This window comes from Zingiber officinale, chromosome 3B (assembly GCF_018446385.1).
Source record: "Zingiber officinale cultivar Zhangliang chromosome 3B, Zo_v1.1, whole genome shotgun sequence".
NCBI lineage: Eukaryota > Viridiplantae > Streptophyta > Magnoliopsida > Zingiberales > Zingiberaceae > Zingiber > Zingiber officinale.
In genome coordinates, this window is record NC_055991.1 from 92,487,559 (window position 1) to 92,501,991 (window position 14,433).

The 14,433-nt window shown below is 40.2% G+C and overlaps 1 protein-coding gene across 1 annotated transcript; it reads right to left on the reverse strand.

Annotated features, from left to right (window-relative positions):
- Positions 1 to 5,340: 5,340 nt before the first annotated feature.
- LOC122055032 (probable helicase MAGATAMA 3) lies at positions 5,341 to 10,944 on the reverse strand. The gene is made up of 12 exons (XM_042616431.1): positions 10,876 to 10,944; positions 10,021 to 10,791; positions 9,623 to 9,919; positions 9,194 to 9,523; positions 8,679 to 8,881; positions 8,395 to 8,608; positions 8,160 to 8,245; positions 6,409 to 6,516; positions 6,224 to 6,337; positions 6,080 to 6,151; positions 5,522 to 5,548; positions 5,341 to 5,422 (listed from the first exon to the last, which is right to left on the reverse strand). The coding sequence occupies exons 1-12, from the start codon at positions 10,942 to 10,944 to the stop codon at positions 5,341 to 5,343; spliced, it is 2,373 nt and encodes a 790-aa protein (XP_042472365.1).
- Positions 10,945 to 14,433: the final 3,489 nt, after the last annotated feature.

A 14,433-nucleotide genomic window follows, 5' to 3' on the forward strand; every position in this document is an offset into this window, starting at 1 on the left:
CCTTCGTGTAATTTGACTAGTGAGTCCCACAAGTCTTTGGCGTTGTCGTAGGGACCAACTCGGTTCAACTCCTCCATCGTAAGTCCGCACTGAATGGTGTTGATCGCCTTGTAGTTCAGTTGTGTCTTCTTGATCATTTGGGGAGTCCATTCTTCTGGTTCTATTGTTGTTCCATCCTTCGTTGGGGGAGTATATCCTTTCAAAATTGTGAACCAGAGCTCAATGTCGGACTTCAAGTAACACTCCATTCTATTCTTCCAGTAACTAAAATTCTCTCCCTTGAATAGTGGAGGTCGAACCGTGCTATAGCCTTCTTGATATGAGTTCGACATCCTTGCAAAACAGAGATCAAAAAGAAAAAGTATTTCCAAGACTTTTGTCTTGGGATTAGTAGTGCTTGAAAAATGAAAAATAAAAAATAATGAAAAGAAAAGATTTTAAAAGTTGCTTTGAAAATCGATTAAGAAATTTCAGAGCTAACCTTGCTCTGATACCAATTGATATGATCGAGTAGCGCGATAGAGGGGGGGGTGAATATCGCGTCCTTTTAAAACTAATCGTTTCTTGAAATCAAAGTCGTGCACAGCGGAAAGTAAATAGAGACAGTTTGTTTACTTCGTTCGGAGCCTAGCTCGACTCCTACTCGAAAGCCCGCGGTCCTTGACCGCACCGATGGGCAAAACACTAAAACTCTTCTCTCCGAAGTCCTCGAAGAGAAGCAAATCGTACAGGTACAATAGAATAAGATAGTAACAAGCCTACTATCTTATTTGCAATTAAGTGAAAAACAAAATATATATATACCGACAAATGAATCGAAGATTTGGCGTAGGTCGGTGCTTTCGAATGACGTAGCTTGCTGTACTGATGAAGATGAGTCACTTGCAGAGCAGTAACTTGTGATCAGAAAAATTGTTGCTGGCCTCTGACCTCGAGCCTTAATTTATAGGTGCACTGAGGTTCGGTCGACCGATCCCTCTGTTCGGTGGACCGAACCAGCTCCGATTACCCACAGTTGGAGTCTGACGTTGGCTCGTAAATTATGCATTAACTGGCCTTCAATGGTTCGGTCGACCGAACCCTTTTATCGGTCGACCGAACAAGGTTTTTCCTTGTTCGCTGAAATCTGCCGAGATCACCCTTTAATGCTGATTAAATGCTGATTGGATCGGTCGACCGATCCCCAGGTTCGGTCGACCGATCAGATTTTATTTCCTTTGCTGCTGATCGGTGCTGATGATCTGTCCTGTGCTGAGTCACTATGGTTCGGTCGACCGATCAGGCCGAATCTGCAAAACAGAGTTTAAACAATATTCCTGCAAAACAAGTGTTAGCACAGTAATATAATGCATGAGTAATATAGACAGTAGAGTTGTCTTGATCTCAACTTGGAAATCTTCCCGGTTTCTTCAGTTGGATCAGCGACCTAAGGTTGTTCCCTCTGGGAACCCGACCTCACTGTCGCTCCTCCAGTTTGCTTACCTCAACCTACCTGCCAAACTTTGATCCTTCAGATCCAGTTTGGACTTTTCACTCAGCCTTGATCGGCTCCCCAGGACTTTTCTCTTGATCTTCAGTCCTCCAGACTTCTCGATCATACCGCCAAGCATTGGGTCCCCTTGACCTGCTTGGACTTGCACCTAGGTTCCATGATCTGCTAAGACTTTCCTGCCTAGCCTCCAGCTAGGACTTTCCTGGTTGAGTAAACATCCTGTACACTCAGTCAACTTGTTAGATCATAACAAGACTTAACTTGAACCTTTGACAACATCAAAACTCAGGTTTGATTCTGGTGCAGTTTGCACCAACACTCCTTTCTCATATTGAGTCGTGGCTCTAAGATAGTAACACAGATTAGAATCGGGATGGACCCTTTGACGCGACCTCTCTAATGCTTAAGTCAGTCATCGATCGAGAGAGGAAAAAAATAGTAAAGGAAGAAGAATGACTCGAAGAAGAAAGAGTTGCCTCTGCTAGTTAGAAGAAGAAGACTATCATGTTGGTGCAGCTTGCCTAATAATTTGATTTTGATGTATGATAAATAGGTTAAAATTAGATGTGTTGTTTGTCTAACTACTCTACTAAGTGTGCAGGAGTTGATGGGTCTGAAGGACCCCACACTATACTGAAATTCATCTAGGTCTGTGGGTCCCGTTAGCTGGTGCAAAATCCAAATAGGTCCGTGGGGCCAGATATCTGGCGGGAAGTCCGGTTGGGTCTACGGGACCTGACAACCAGTCGAAGTCTAATTAGGTCTGCGGACATGACAACTAGAGGGAAAATCTGATGGGTCAAAGGCAAGTCAAGCGACTACAATTGATAAGTGGAGGTAAATAACTGGAGGAGAGATCCAGTGAGGACGCATTCTCGGTTGAGGGAACTGTAGGCGTTGGTTTAACTTAGGTCCATTTGGAAAACTTAAGTTGAGACTTTGACTATATCCTGGTCTCGAGGAGACATGATCTAATTACTACTATTTTACTATATTGGACGAACTTTATTTTGCAGGATATACTTATTTTTGTTTCCCATGACTAACTCTTTACTAGCCCTGCATCCAGCCTGAGAAATCTTGTCTTCTTAATGATTGTCCTATTCAACCTTTCCACCACTTCATTCTACTGAGGTGTCCTGCAAATCGAGAAATGTCTCATTATCTCATGTTGCTCACAAAATTCTCGAAACTTTGATCTTCCTTCCAATCTGGTTCTCCACTTCAATTTTCCACAATTTAAACTTTATAAAAGTTTCCTACCTATAATGCATAAAGTATACCTAAACCTTTCATGAGTAATAATCAGTAAAACTAACAAAATACAAGTGCCCTCAATGTGATGCTACATTGGCTAGTCCCTAGAGATTCGTATATATATAGTCAAGAATCCCCTCCATCATGTTTGTTGTCGTCTTGAATTGCACTTTGTTTTATTTCCCAATTACACAGAATTTGCAGAAATCAAGTTTGTATGTCTTGATACCTTTCAACAAATCTCTCTTATGAAGTTCTAGCATTCCACGTTCACCTATATGCCCTAGTCGCATATGCCACAAAACAGTATTATTTGATTCAGACTCCACCGAGGTGACTCTACCTATAACTATAGTCCCTATCAACTTATAGATGTTCCCTACTAACTTTTATCCTTTCGTTATCATAAGAGCTCCCTTTCTGACTTTTATGATCCAACTCACTTATTTGTAACTACAACCAATATCATCTAGTGTGCTTAGCGAAATCAAGTTCTTCCTTAGCTCTAGTATATGTCTGACATCATATAGGGTTCTGATCACACCATCAAATATCTTGATTTTGACGCTCCCTATACCGATAACTTTGCATGACGCATCGTTTCCATCAACACTGAAATAAAATCCACTACCCTATAGGTGTCAAATGAATCCTTGTTTGGAGTCATGTAATATGAACATGCAGAGTCTAAAATCCATGCATCCGTCAGTTGCTCCGAACTTGACATAACTGATAGCATATCTCCATCGTTGTTCTTTGAATTTTCCCCTTCAACTATATCTGTAAACTTTGCCAAACTATTTTTGTTCTCTGTAACATATTTTTTATCTTTGGACAATCTCTCTTGATATAGCCTTTGCCTCCACATTTGTAGCACGTGATCACCTTCTTCCTTCTCGACTTAGAATAAGCCTTGTTGTTGTTACCCGATCCATGTTGAGATTTGCTTCTACCATGCACTTGGTGGTTATTTACCACAAGTCCTCCCTAAGAAACTTCATCGCTTGTTTTCTTCATTTGGTGAAAATCTAGCAACGCACCTATGATCTCCTCCAATTTGAGAGTTTTTTTACCCCATATCAAAGTAGTAACTAAATTCTTGTACGTAGAAGATAAAGGTAAAGAATTCAACAACATCAGTGTCTTTTCTTCATCTTCGATCTTTACATCAACCCGCTTCAGATCACTTGTAATCTGGTTAAATACATTGATGTGCTAACTCAGATCGGTTCCTTCTATCATCTTCAGGCCGAATAATTCTACTTAAGATACAGCTTGCTTGTCAATGACTTTGACATGTACCGGCTTTCCAGCTTTTGCCAAACTACCACCGGTGACTCCACGTCCATGATATGTACATCACATCATCCGTAAGACAAAGCATGATTGTTGCCACTACCTTTACCTGAAGTTCTTCCCAATCTGATCTTTCCATGCTTTCCGATTTCCTTTCTCCTAATGCCTTCACTATGCCTTCTTGCATCAACAAGTCCTTGACCCTTCTTTGCCGTAATCCGAAGTTTCTGGTTCTGTCAAACTTCACCATATCAAACTTCACAGAAGTCGTCCCGACATGGTGAAGAAATCCATCAAAACTTATAACTTTGATACAAATTATTGCGCAAAGAGGGGAGGTAACACTTCTCAACCTCTAATACAAAAAGAAGAGAGAGAGAGAGAGAGAGAGAGAGATCGAGTGGAACAAAAAGATAAAGACCTACAAAAGGAGAGCAAATACGAGGAAAGAGAAAGAAAAGGAAAACAAAAGAGTTACTGTGGTTCGACGGTGTGTCTACTCCACAAAAATGACTAAGACTTTATTAAAATTCTCTCTATACAAGAAAATCATATTCCATAATTCTTGTGATTGTACAATAGATTTTGAATGATTCTTATAAATAGTGTATAAACGTCTGACTTGATAAAATCGTAATAGATTTTTGTTATAAAAAATCATAACAAAATTCAATTATAACAAAATTCCGAAACAGAATTATATTATATAAAATTGTAAAAAAAATTATTAAGAAAAATCTTAACAGATATTTTTTCCATAACATCCTTCACATTGAAGTTCATCCAAATTTAAGTCACACATTAACAAATAGAATGTTGCAGTAAAATATATAGATATTTTTCTCAAATTTAATTAATATATTAATTATTTTAAATTATATAAAAATTAAAAATATTATTCATATGATATGTTTAATATGTATTCTATTCTAATGGATATTTACAACTGTCAATACTTTACTATAATCTCCTCTCTTGTTGCTGAATGAAAATACTGTTTTGTAGAATATAACCAGACCAAAATGAATCACATTTAGTCTTAGCACCAAAATCAAAATTCATTTGATCAAAACAAACACCAAAAGTTCATATAAGAAAGTCGAATGATCCGGCATTATATCAAAAGTGCAGTAGCTCGAGCATGGAGATCAAGTACGATGTACTGCATATCCTCTCCTGTGCATCAAAACTGAGATGCATCCTTTGATCACCCCTTCAATAGATTTGACAAGAATTTTATGTTAAGCCACAATTACATCACTCATAATAAAACATTGTAGAAACTAGATAGAATACTAATTCAGCATGATGACCTTATGACTGATTTGTTCCCACAAGAAGTTGAGCAGTTGGGAAATCTTCGAATCGGCAGGGTTCCTAATAAGGGGAATGCAACAAAAACTGAAGCTGAATAGACTATTAAATTTGTAGAATTGCAGTCTATAAAAATAGAATTCTGAAAGTTGTATCTCATACCTATCAGCATCATTCAATTCATGCAACCTGATGCAAAAAAGAAGAATCAGAAACAATTTACATTCTCAATATTCACAAGGATCAAATTAAAACCAAATCCATATCTTTGAAAATTTTATTACTAGTAAATTCTAACTTGTAAATGTGTATCGACAGCATATGATCAATAGCATTCTGTTAATTCACTGCATTATGCCAAAATGGTTTTCCCGATGACAAAAACAAGGGTACAACTCACAATTCAAGATACAACATTAGAAAACTAAAGGTTTTAAACGCAGGGACTCGATCGTGTAAGAAAACAAAAACTAAAATTAACTGTAGTGATTACTGAAAGTATATACAATCTATGAAATAAGTTGGAATAGAGACTCAAATCTTTTTAAGTTCTTCAGTACCAATTTTAACAATGTCATCTCCAGATTCTTGATTTGTAGGCTGATAGATCTGCCCAGCTTCTAAAGACTTCTGGATCGACTCTTTGCATTCGCTGCAGCATTAAAAAAAATGACTAGCCAATTAAGAGATACAGTACATGAAGTCAGTTGCAATAGAGACATCATTTTCAGTTCTGCAGTATCAATTTTAACACTGCCATCTCCAGATTCCTGGATCGACCTTTTACATTCGCTGCAGCATGAAAAAAAACGACTTGCTAATGAAGAGATACAGTTCATGAAGTAAGTTGCAGTAGACACTCACATCATTTTCGATTTTTCAATAACAATTTTAACAATGTCTTCTCCAGATTCCTGATCTGTAGGCTGGTAGATTTGCACAGCTTCTGCAGATCTTTGGATCGGCTCTGTATATTCGCTGCAGCATGAAAAGAAACAACATGCCAATGAAGAGATACGGAACCGGAAGTAAATTGTAATAAGACTCACATCATTTTCGATTCTCCAGTATCAATTTTAGCACTATCATCTTCAGATTCCTGATCAGTAGGCTCACAGATAATTTCTGCAAATCTCTGGATCGACTTTTTATTTTCGCTGCAATCCGAAAGGGATACCTTAAAAGAATTAAACTGATTTCTCCACTGTTTGTATAGCAATCTTAAAATGAAATACAACTCATATGACGAATTCTTAAAAACATTCTTTTATCTCCAACTCTCTATGCCATTATATCTATTGTAGTAGTATTTTTTAGACAATAAATTATGTTGCTAAACTAAATATTTATAATAATAGAAATAATACAATTTCATGAAAAAAAACACTTCTCTTAATAACACATTAAATTTATTATGAAACAATATTGAAATGATTTCAAATTTAATTCCAGTGTCCATGCCAACAAATGTCAATTGGAAGAGAATGATGCAAGGAAAACAACAGTGCTTAGGAAACTTGTCTAATTGATATGCAAAGTACAAAATTTCAAGTCCTACTAAGATGGCGATGGGTAAGGCTAACTAACATTAAAATTTTAATTTAATGTAGGTGCATGTAACTTCTATAGCAACAAGAAACAACTCACATCAATTTTACTCCAGAAGCTTGGATTCTTAGATCATCTTTGCATTCTCCAGTCGCAAGATGCAATTTGCGCCAATAGATTGCTTTAGCAGATCTATGGATTGACCCTTTGTATTTACTGCTTGACAAATTGACAATGGGCTTGAAGTATCAGAGAAACTTCTAGAAAAAAGACATTGTTGCTATGAATTAAGTAAATAGATCATCTAAATTTGAAACAAGATTTGGCATGGCCAATATTAGAAACAACTCAACCATATTGTTGGTACTTTTTGGATTTTCAGAAGTTTTTGTCTGTATTATTGCTAAGCAAGGCATAAACTATCATTCTTCGCTCTAGTTTAGACATATGACAAAACTAAAATGATTTTAATAACACTAGACACGATTGAAAGTGTCCGATTATTGATTCAAATGAGTTCTAATCCTAAAATTATTTACCACGTAACAAGTTGTAAAACACAACAAACATCTTAACTCATGATGATACCTTACAACTACCAAAATTAGTATCCGATATCACAAGAAAGTATCTACAAATTATAGAATCTTGAAGAGATTATCCATGTAATTTTCCAATATCCAAATTGAAGACATCTTGTATTATTGATTATTTCATACATTCGTTTATATATCTTGTTTAACAATTGTTAATTGGCCTTCGACTGATCCAATTGGAGTTGAAACAAGTACAATATTACAATATCTCAGTTTCTAACTCTAACATTCCTCCTCTGGATCACTACTAAAGTTATAATTGGTGCTACCCACTTTCTCTTGCCTTCTATTTTCATATTGATTCATCTCCTTACACCATAATCAGTAGACGAAGTTGGAGGACACAATAAAATGATTGAATTTGTATAAATGGTAAGAGAAATGTACAAGAATTTGTTTTCTTCTTATTTTTCAAATGCTTATTGTGTAATGTTTGTTTTCTTCTCATTTTTTTTCATTACTTCTCGAGAGAAGTGGTTGTTTGCGATATTATGATAACATTCAAAGTAATCTCTTCTAAATCACAAGTCATTAGTACACTTAGGATGCAAGAATTAGTTTAAAGAATTGAAAAGGTAACAAAGTTACTGAAAATAAATATGATGTATGAGATGGAAGCATACACTTTTTTGCATGAACTATTTAAATTCAGGTGCCTTGAGAGAGGCATATTGCCTTTAGAAGCTTCAGAATATTTCAATGCATTTCCATAATGAGTAGAGTTCGAAATCGTATGTTTACCCTGAAACAACGTGAAATAAGTACAGATATCATAACAAAAACATTTGAACCATTTACATTATCACAAAATTGATTGTCATAATTTCATATGATAAAGTATATATCAGATTTGTAGCTGGTACTACAATGTAGGACCAGACAATAATGTACCTTCTTTGGACTTTCACTGATGTTTAGGCGATTGAAGTTAAGGGAATCTGTATCACTTTGGGAACAACACGATCTATCGATTGCTTTAGCAATTCTCTCATCCTCAATAGCATTAAAAAAGCAGCAACGAACCTTTGCATCTTGTACTATATTTGCCCATATTGATCGACTACTACTTAATGTAGGCTCATTACCCAATATCCAAAGGCAATATCTGAAAGTCAAAAGTCTTACAAAACTAATTGGGAAAAAAATGACTGGAAATATGAAATGTAGGATCATACCTTGCTCTGGTCAGTGCAACATTTGTGCGATTAGGATTAGAAACGAACCCAATTGAACCATCTGCATTCGATCTCACTGTGCTAAGTATGATAACATCTTCCTCACTACCTTGAAACCCATCGACTGTGCTAACTTTAACAGGCATATTTGAGCTCAACGGAAGCATTTGCCTTACCTTATCCTCAACAGAAGCAACTTGTGCCTGAAAAAGTTCAAGGTCGCAAAAAATTCAATGGTAGCAAAAAAAATATTGTCACTAAGGCAGAGCCAAGTGCTTGACTGAGAAATTAAGGTCGCTTATACAGATAAATATGAAATAATCTAAATGAATAATAAAAGGGAGGATGAATCAAGAGAAAACTAGGAGAAAAGGAATGTAAAAATTAATAATAATTTCAAGCCAAAAGCAAAGTTGAGCTGTTTGTTGTATTTCAAGATTTATTAAGCTACTGTAAACACTATGAAGTATAGAGCTAGCTAATGGTAGTCAGTAATGTGAAACCATAACACATACTACACCTGTACGAAGGCTTCTAAGAATTTGCAAGATAACAACTTCCATGTCATTTTTTGTACTGTGTCTATGGCTGTCAAAACTCTCGGTTCCATCTACAATATTAATGAAAGAGTAGGATCCAAACATCTTTCCAGGAAGAAATCTTCTTGTGTAGTCCTTCTTAATGACGTTTGGTCCATTGAATACTTTGGAGTTGTAGAATCTTTCAAGAGGAAACAAGCTGATAGATGGATGCATGCGATACTGCACATTCAGAAGGTGTTTCTTGAATCCTAATTTACTCAACCTTTCAAATAGACTCCTACCAAACATTGCATTTTCTGAGACCTGATTTACAAGTTAATGTATGGCCATAAGTTAGTATTTTTTTGATAGAAAGTGAATATTCTTAAGATCACAGAAGATGGGTTACTTTGTAGTTTGTACCTTGCTTTTGACAAGAGAAGGCAATTGACATTCATCACCAACAAGAACAGCATGGCTTATTGAAGAGATCTGCAAGGGTACTAAAGATTCACATTCTTTTATCTGTGCAGCTTCATCAATCACCACAATCTCATATGGTTTCTTTAAATTCAATATCTTTGCAGACATTGATGCTGTGCAGAAAACAAGGTTGGTCGATTCCAAGCAGAAATCCATGATGGCAAGTTTGTTAGAGAATGAAGGTAGACATAATGATTGCTCGAGTAATTTTATATTGTTAACACAAACTGCTTTCGTCTTAAGTAGCATGATAAAGGTATTGGTGTTGCTACCAAATTCAGACAAAAACAACTCTTGTTCTTTGCAAGTGGATCCAACTACATACTCAAGATTATTACCTGCATCTTTCTTTGAGAGAAAAGTGTTAAAGAGTCCAAGCGAACAAAGAAGTCCTTTATGTGTTCACAGCAAACATTAGACAAAGCAGCTGTTGGCATATGGACACACAAGCTATTGAAACACCCTCTTGATTTCTTTAAAAGAGATGCAAATTTTCGCCTAACACATGACAGAACCCCTTTACTAAGCTTGTTATCATTTAAATCCTTGGCCTTCTCATCCTTAATTTTGCTTTTATCAAAAAAAATTTTGTACAAAATTGCATCATGTTCAAAGAAATTTAGTAATGATCTAAGACAATACTTCCATCCAGTTTGTAATCCAAAGCACCGTCGTAGCCTATCTGCTCGGTACTTAAGAAACACATCTTGTAGATCATGACCAATGTTCAACCTTCTTTCATTGCCAAACAAGACCACATCTCCCAACCGACATGGGCCGATCCCAGAGGATTCTTTCAGTAGCTTCAGCAAGCTTGACACAACTCCTTTTATAGCATTGTTGGTAGGTGCACAAATAAGTGTTCTACATCTCAATTGATCTAATAGCCACACTAAACCACTAATTGTCTTGGTCTTTCCGGTACCAGGAGGCCCCCAAACAAGGCTAATGGACTGGGTATTATGACATTCTCTCGCCAATATGCAACTCAGTATCGCATTGGTCTGAGACTCATTCAGTGACAATTTGGCTAAACTCAATCCGATGTCGATGTTTTGGATGCTACCAATGGTGGAATCGGATGCAGATAAAACATTACCCATGTCATCCTGCCCCCGATACAATTCGCAACAAATTTAATGCAATTATAAAGAATATGAATATTTTCAAAGACAAATCTACTATTAGCATACCTCTGGGACAAAATCCAACACCTTGTGAATAAGACCAAAATTTCTATCCTTTGCGAGCTTAGAATTCATCGCATTCCAGATTCGAGAGTATGCTATCGTGTTCACTAGAAAAAACACAAAATAGCAAACTGTTTCTTTGCAATCTCTCGAGACATCGATGTCTTCTGATGCCCTAACTTCAAATTCTTTACTCTCGAGTACCTCAAGAAGGCAACCAAATTCCAAACCATCTAATGGCCTACCTTTTGATAAGGCGTGTTGCGATTTAAGCACTTGAGTGTCCGTATTTTGGCAAAAGGAGCACGGGATATGGCTTGCAATTTGGAGCACATTTCTGTGCGTAGTTCTTCCAATAATGGATAAGTAAACGAACTCAAGTAGTTCTCGACAGTGTCAAAGGTCATGGGAATTGATCCCGTCCGGAGGCTGAGTCGGACAGAGGCCGGTCGCGGTGGACTGGGCGTTGACGGCAAGTCGCGGGCGGTGCAGGCTCCCCACGGGTGGCTGATGCGGCTGCAGGACCCTGCGCACACTCAGACGATCCCCCCCTCACGTTAGAGACCAAAACCCAGGGAAAAAGTCCTCGGATCAGGCCCTCCGACGCTCAAGTCAGGTCCTTTTTCCCCAGAAAGAACAGAGAGAAGCAGAAGGAAAAATAGTTGTGGAAAAAGGTGACGAGAGAGTATGTGCGCGTACCTGCGTACGAGGGATTTCTCCCCTTTTATGCGTCCTCCTGCTGGAACCTGCTCCTCTGTCAGAAAACGTTAGACGCCCGGCTTTGTCCTCTAGTCCTGGACACCTGTCGCGCTGCTATTTGTTGTGAAAGCATCTTTCTGTTAGGAAACTCCGCCTTCGCACTTGGGTTTTGTCCTGTAATGAGGGACAGCTGGCAGGCTACTACTGGCTATGAGGGCATCTTTTCGTTTCAGGAACCTTCGCCTTCGCCCGCATCGTTGGTATGTAATGATTACCCCTGACGGACCGTTGAGATTCTCCGCTCCCGTATTACTTAGCTCCTCCGATCCATTGTGTCCCCGCACCAGCCTGCACCTGTGGTTCGTATTTCCAGGCCTCCAACTCGCAGACCTGCAGCCCTAACTGTCTAGACATAGCTACGCTGATCTTCAACCTGCCTCCTGCGCTTTGTACTTCCTGGCCCTCAACCGCAGGTCTGTAGCTCGGGCTGCTTCTGATCAGCTCTGCCGCTTCCGACCCATTGGCCTATACTTCCAGTTCTTGGCCTCTGCTTAGCTCTGTCGATCCCGACTTGCATCCTGCGCTTTGTACTTCCTGGCCCTCAACCGCAGGTCTGTAGCTCGGGCTGCTTCTGATCAGCTCTGCCGCTTCCGACCCATTGGCCTATACTTCCAGTTCTTGGCCTCTGCTTAGCTCTGCCGATCCCGACTTGCATCCTGCGCTTTGTACTTCCTGGCCCTCAACCGCAGGTCTGTGGATCGAGCTGACTCCGCTCAGCTCTGCCGATCCTGACCGGCCTATATGCTCTGTATTTCCGGGCCCTCTACTGCAGGCCTGCGGATCGAGCTGACTCCACTCAGCTCTGCCGATCCCAACCCGCTTCTACCTATGTTGAGCCCTGACTGCCCTGTCAGCCTGCCTTTTTGACCGCCAAGTCGCCATGACTATTGACCGCCACCTCCTCGTGACTTTTGACCGCCACATAGCCTGGACTTTTCTAATCCTTTTCTCTTGGGCCCCTCCATCACTAACCATATCACAAGCTTCCCCCACAAGTCTAGTCGAAGGAGGACGACAGTCTGACTGACTAGACCTCCGCACCTTTCTGTGACTTCGGCATATCTTTGTGATCTCAGCAGATCCCTGTGTATCTGCCTCAGCGTATCTCTATGATCTCAGCATATCTCTGCGCACCCTGCTTCCTGCATCACGCATCAGCTTTTGTGTCGCGTTGCTTGGGATACCATGCCTTCTTCCTTACTTCACCAGTCGCTTGGGGTGTCGCGCCCATGCCTTTGCTTTGACTTGGCCATCCGCCTTCTTTATAAAGAGCCTCACGGTCACTTCTTCGCTCTATCCTTCTTCATTCCTGCTCCCCTACTATCTTTTGTTCACCCGCGCTTTAACTGCTTCTTTTCCCCCGAAATGCATTCTCCTTCCTTTGACGAAGTTGATCAACTACCTTCCCAAATGCGGATAGATCAGCTCACCTCACAACTTGCCGAGAAAGAACGCGGACTGGAGCGCCTGTCCAGGGACCGAGCTCGTCTGCTGGCTGCCTTGCATAACATGGACGCCCTGTATCGTCTTACAAAATCTCGCGTGCATGCAGAAAAGGCGATGAAAGACGAATACCAGTTTGATCTGCAGCACCAAATTAGCCGCCAAGACCGTTTGCAACGAGAGCATGAGACAGAGTTATCTCTCCTTCGTGCGGTTCTTGAGGATAAACAAGACACGCTCGCCCGGCAACAAACAGTCATCGACTCCCTTCACGCGGAGCTGGCCTGGGCCGTGAGCGCGCCTGACTCTCCCGACAGGTCTTCACGCGGGAGTGCTCGTTCCCCAGGACCAATTCCTTCCACGAGTCAAAGCTGGCCTGGGGAATAGTTTTCGCAGTGGCTCCTTTGTCAGGAGGCGTTTCTGCCTGTAGCCTTGGTTGTATCCCTCCCTTGCTGAACTGCACTGCTACGCTTGTAGATCCGTCCCCTTTTGGCCCAGTTTCTCCTGCTCAATTTTCATCTAGCAAACACGTTTTTAGAAATAGGCCCTAGTGTAAGAGCCTAGAGTCGCTTCATGATTTCTTTTCATGCATGTATTTTGGATAATAAAGTCAAAGTAGTGCTTAAAAATTGCAACTGTGATGAGCGTGTAAAACCTGATTTCGTAGTTAATATTGGCGCTGTAGGAGTAGGGTAGATGGTGCTCGCATCCCTTGTCCTGCGTATTTGTTGCATATTTGAAATTCGCGCAAAGTAAAGTTAGATGTAGCTGACCTGATTATGGAAAATGCCCTGCTAAAGGTGAGGCACATCTCTCAGCAAGGTAGTTAGGCATAGGCACCGAGCTCGCTTATGATTTTCAAGGAGGGGCTGATTTTTGATTCCCGCATGGGGCCGACCTGAAAGGTCGTTGGTCGTGAGGACAGAGCTCACTTTTGATTCTCGCATGGGAGCCGACCTAAGAAGGTCGTTGGGCGTGAGGACAGAGCTCACTTATAACTCGCGCTGGGGCGAGAGTCTGGGACTACCGACCCAAAAAAGGTCGTTGGGCGTGAGCACAGAGCTCACTTTTAATTCTCGCATGGGAGCCGACCTAAGAAGGTCGTTGGGCGTGAGGATAAAGCTCATTTATAACTCGCCCTGAGGCGAGAGTCTATGACTACCGACCTAAAAAGGTCGTTGGGCGTGAGCACAGGGCTCACTTTTAATTCTCGCATGGGAACCGACCTAAGAAGGTCGTTGGGCGTGAGGACAAAGCTCACTTATAACTCGCACTGGGGCGAGAGTCTGGGACTACCGACCTAAAAGGTCGTTGGGCGTGAGCACAGAGCTCACTTTTAATTCTCGCATGGGAGCCGAC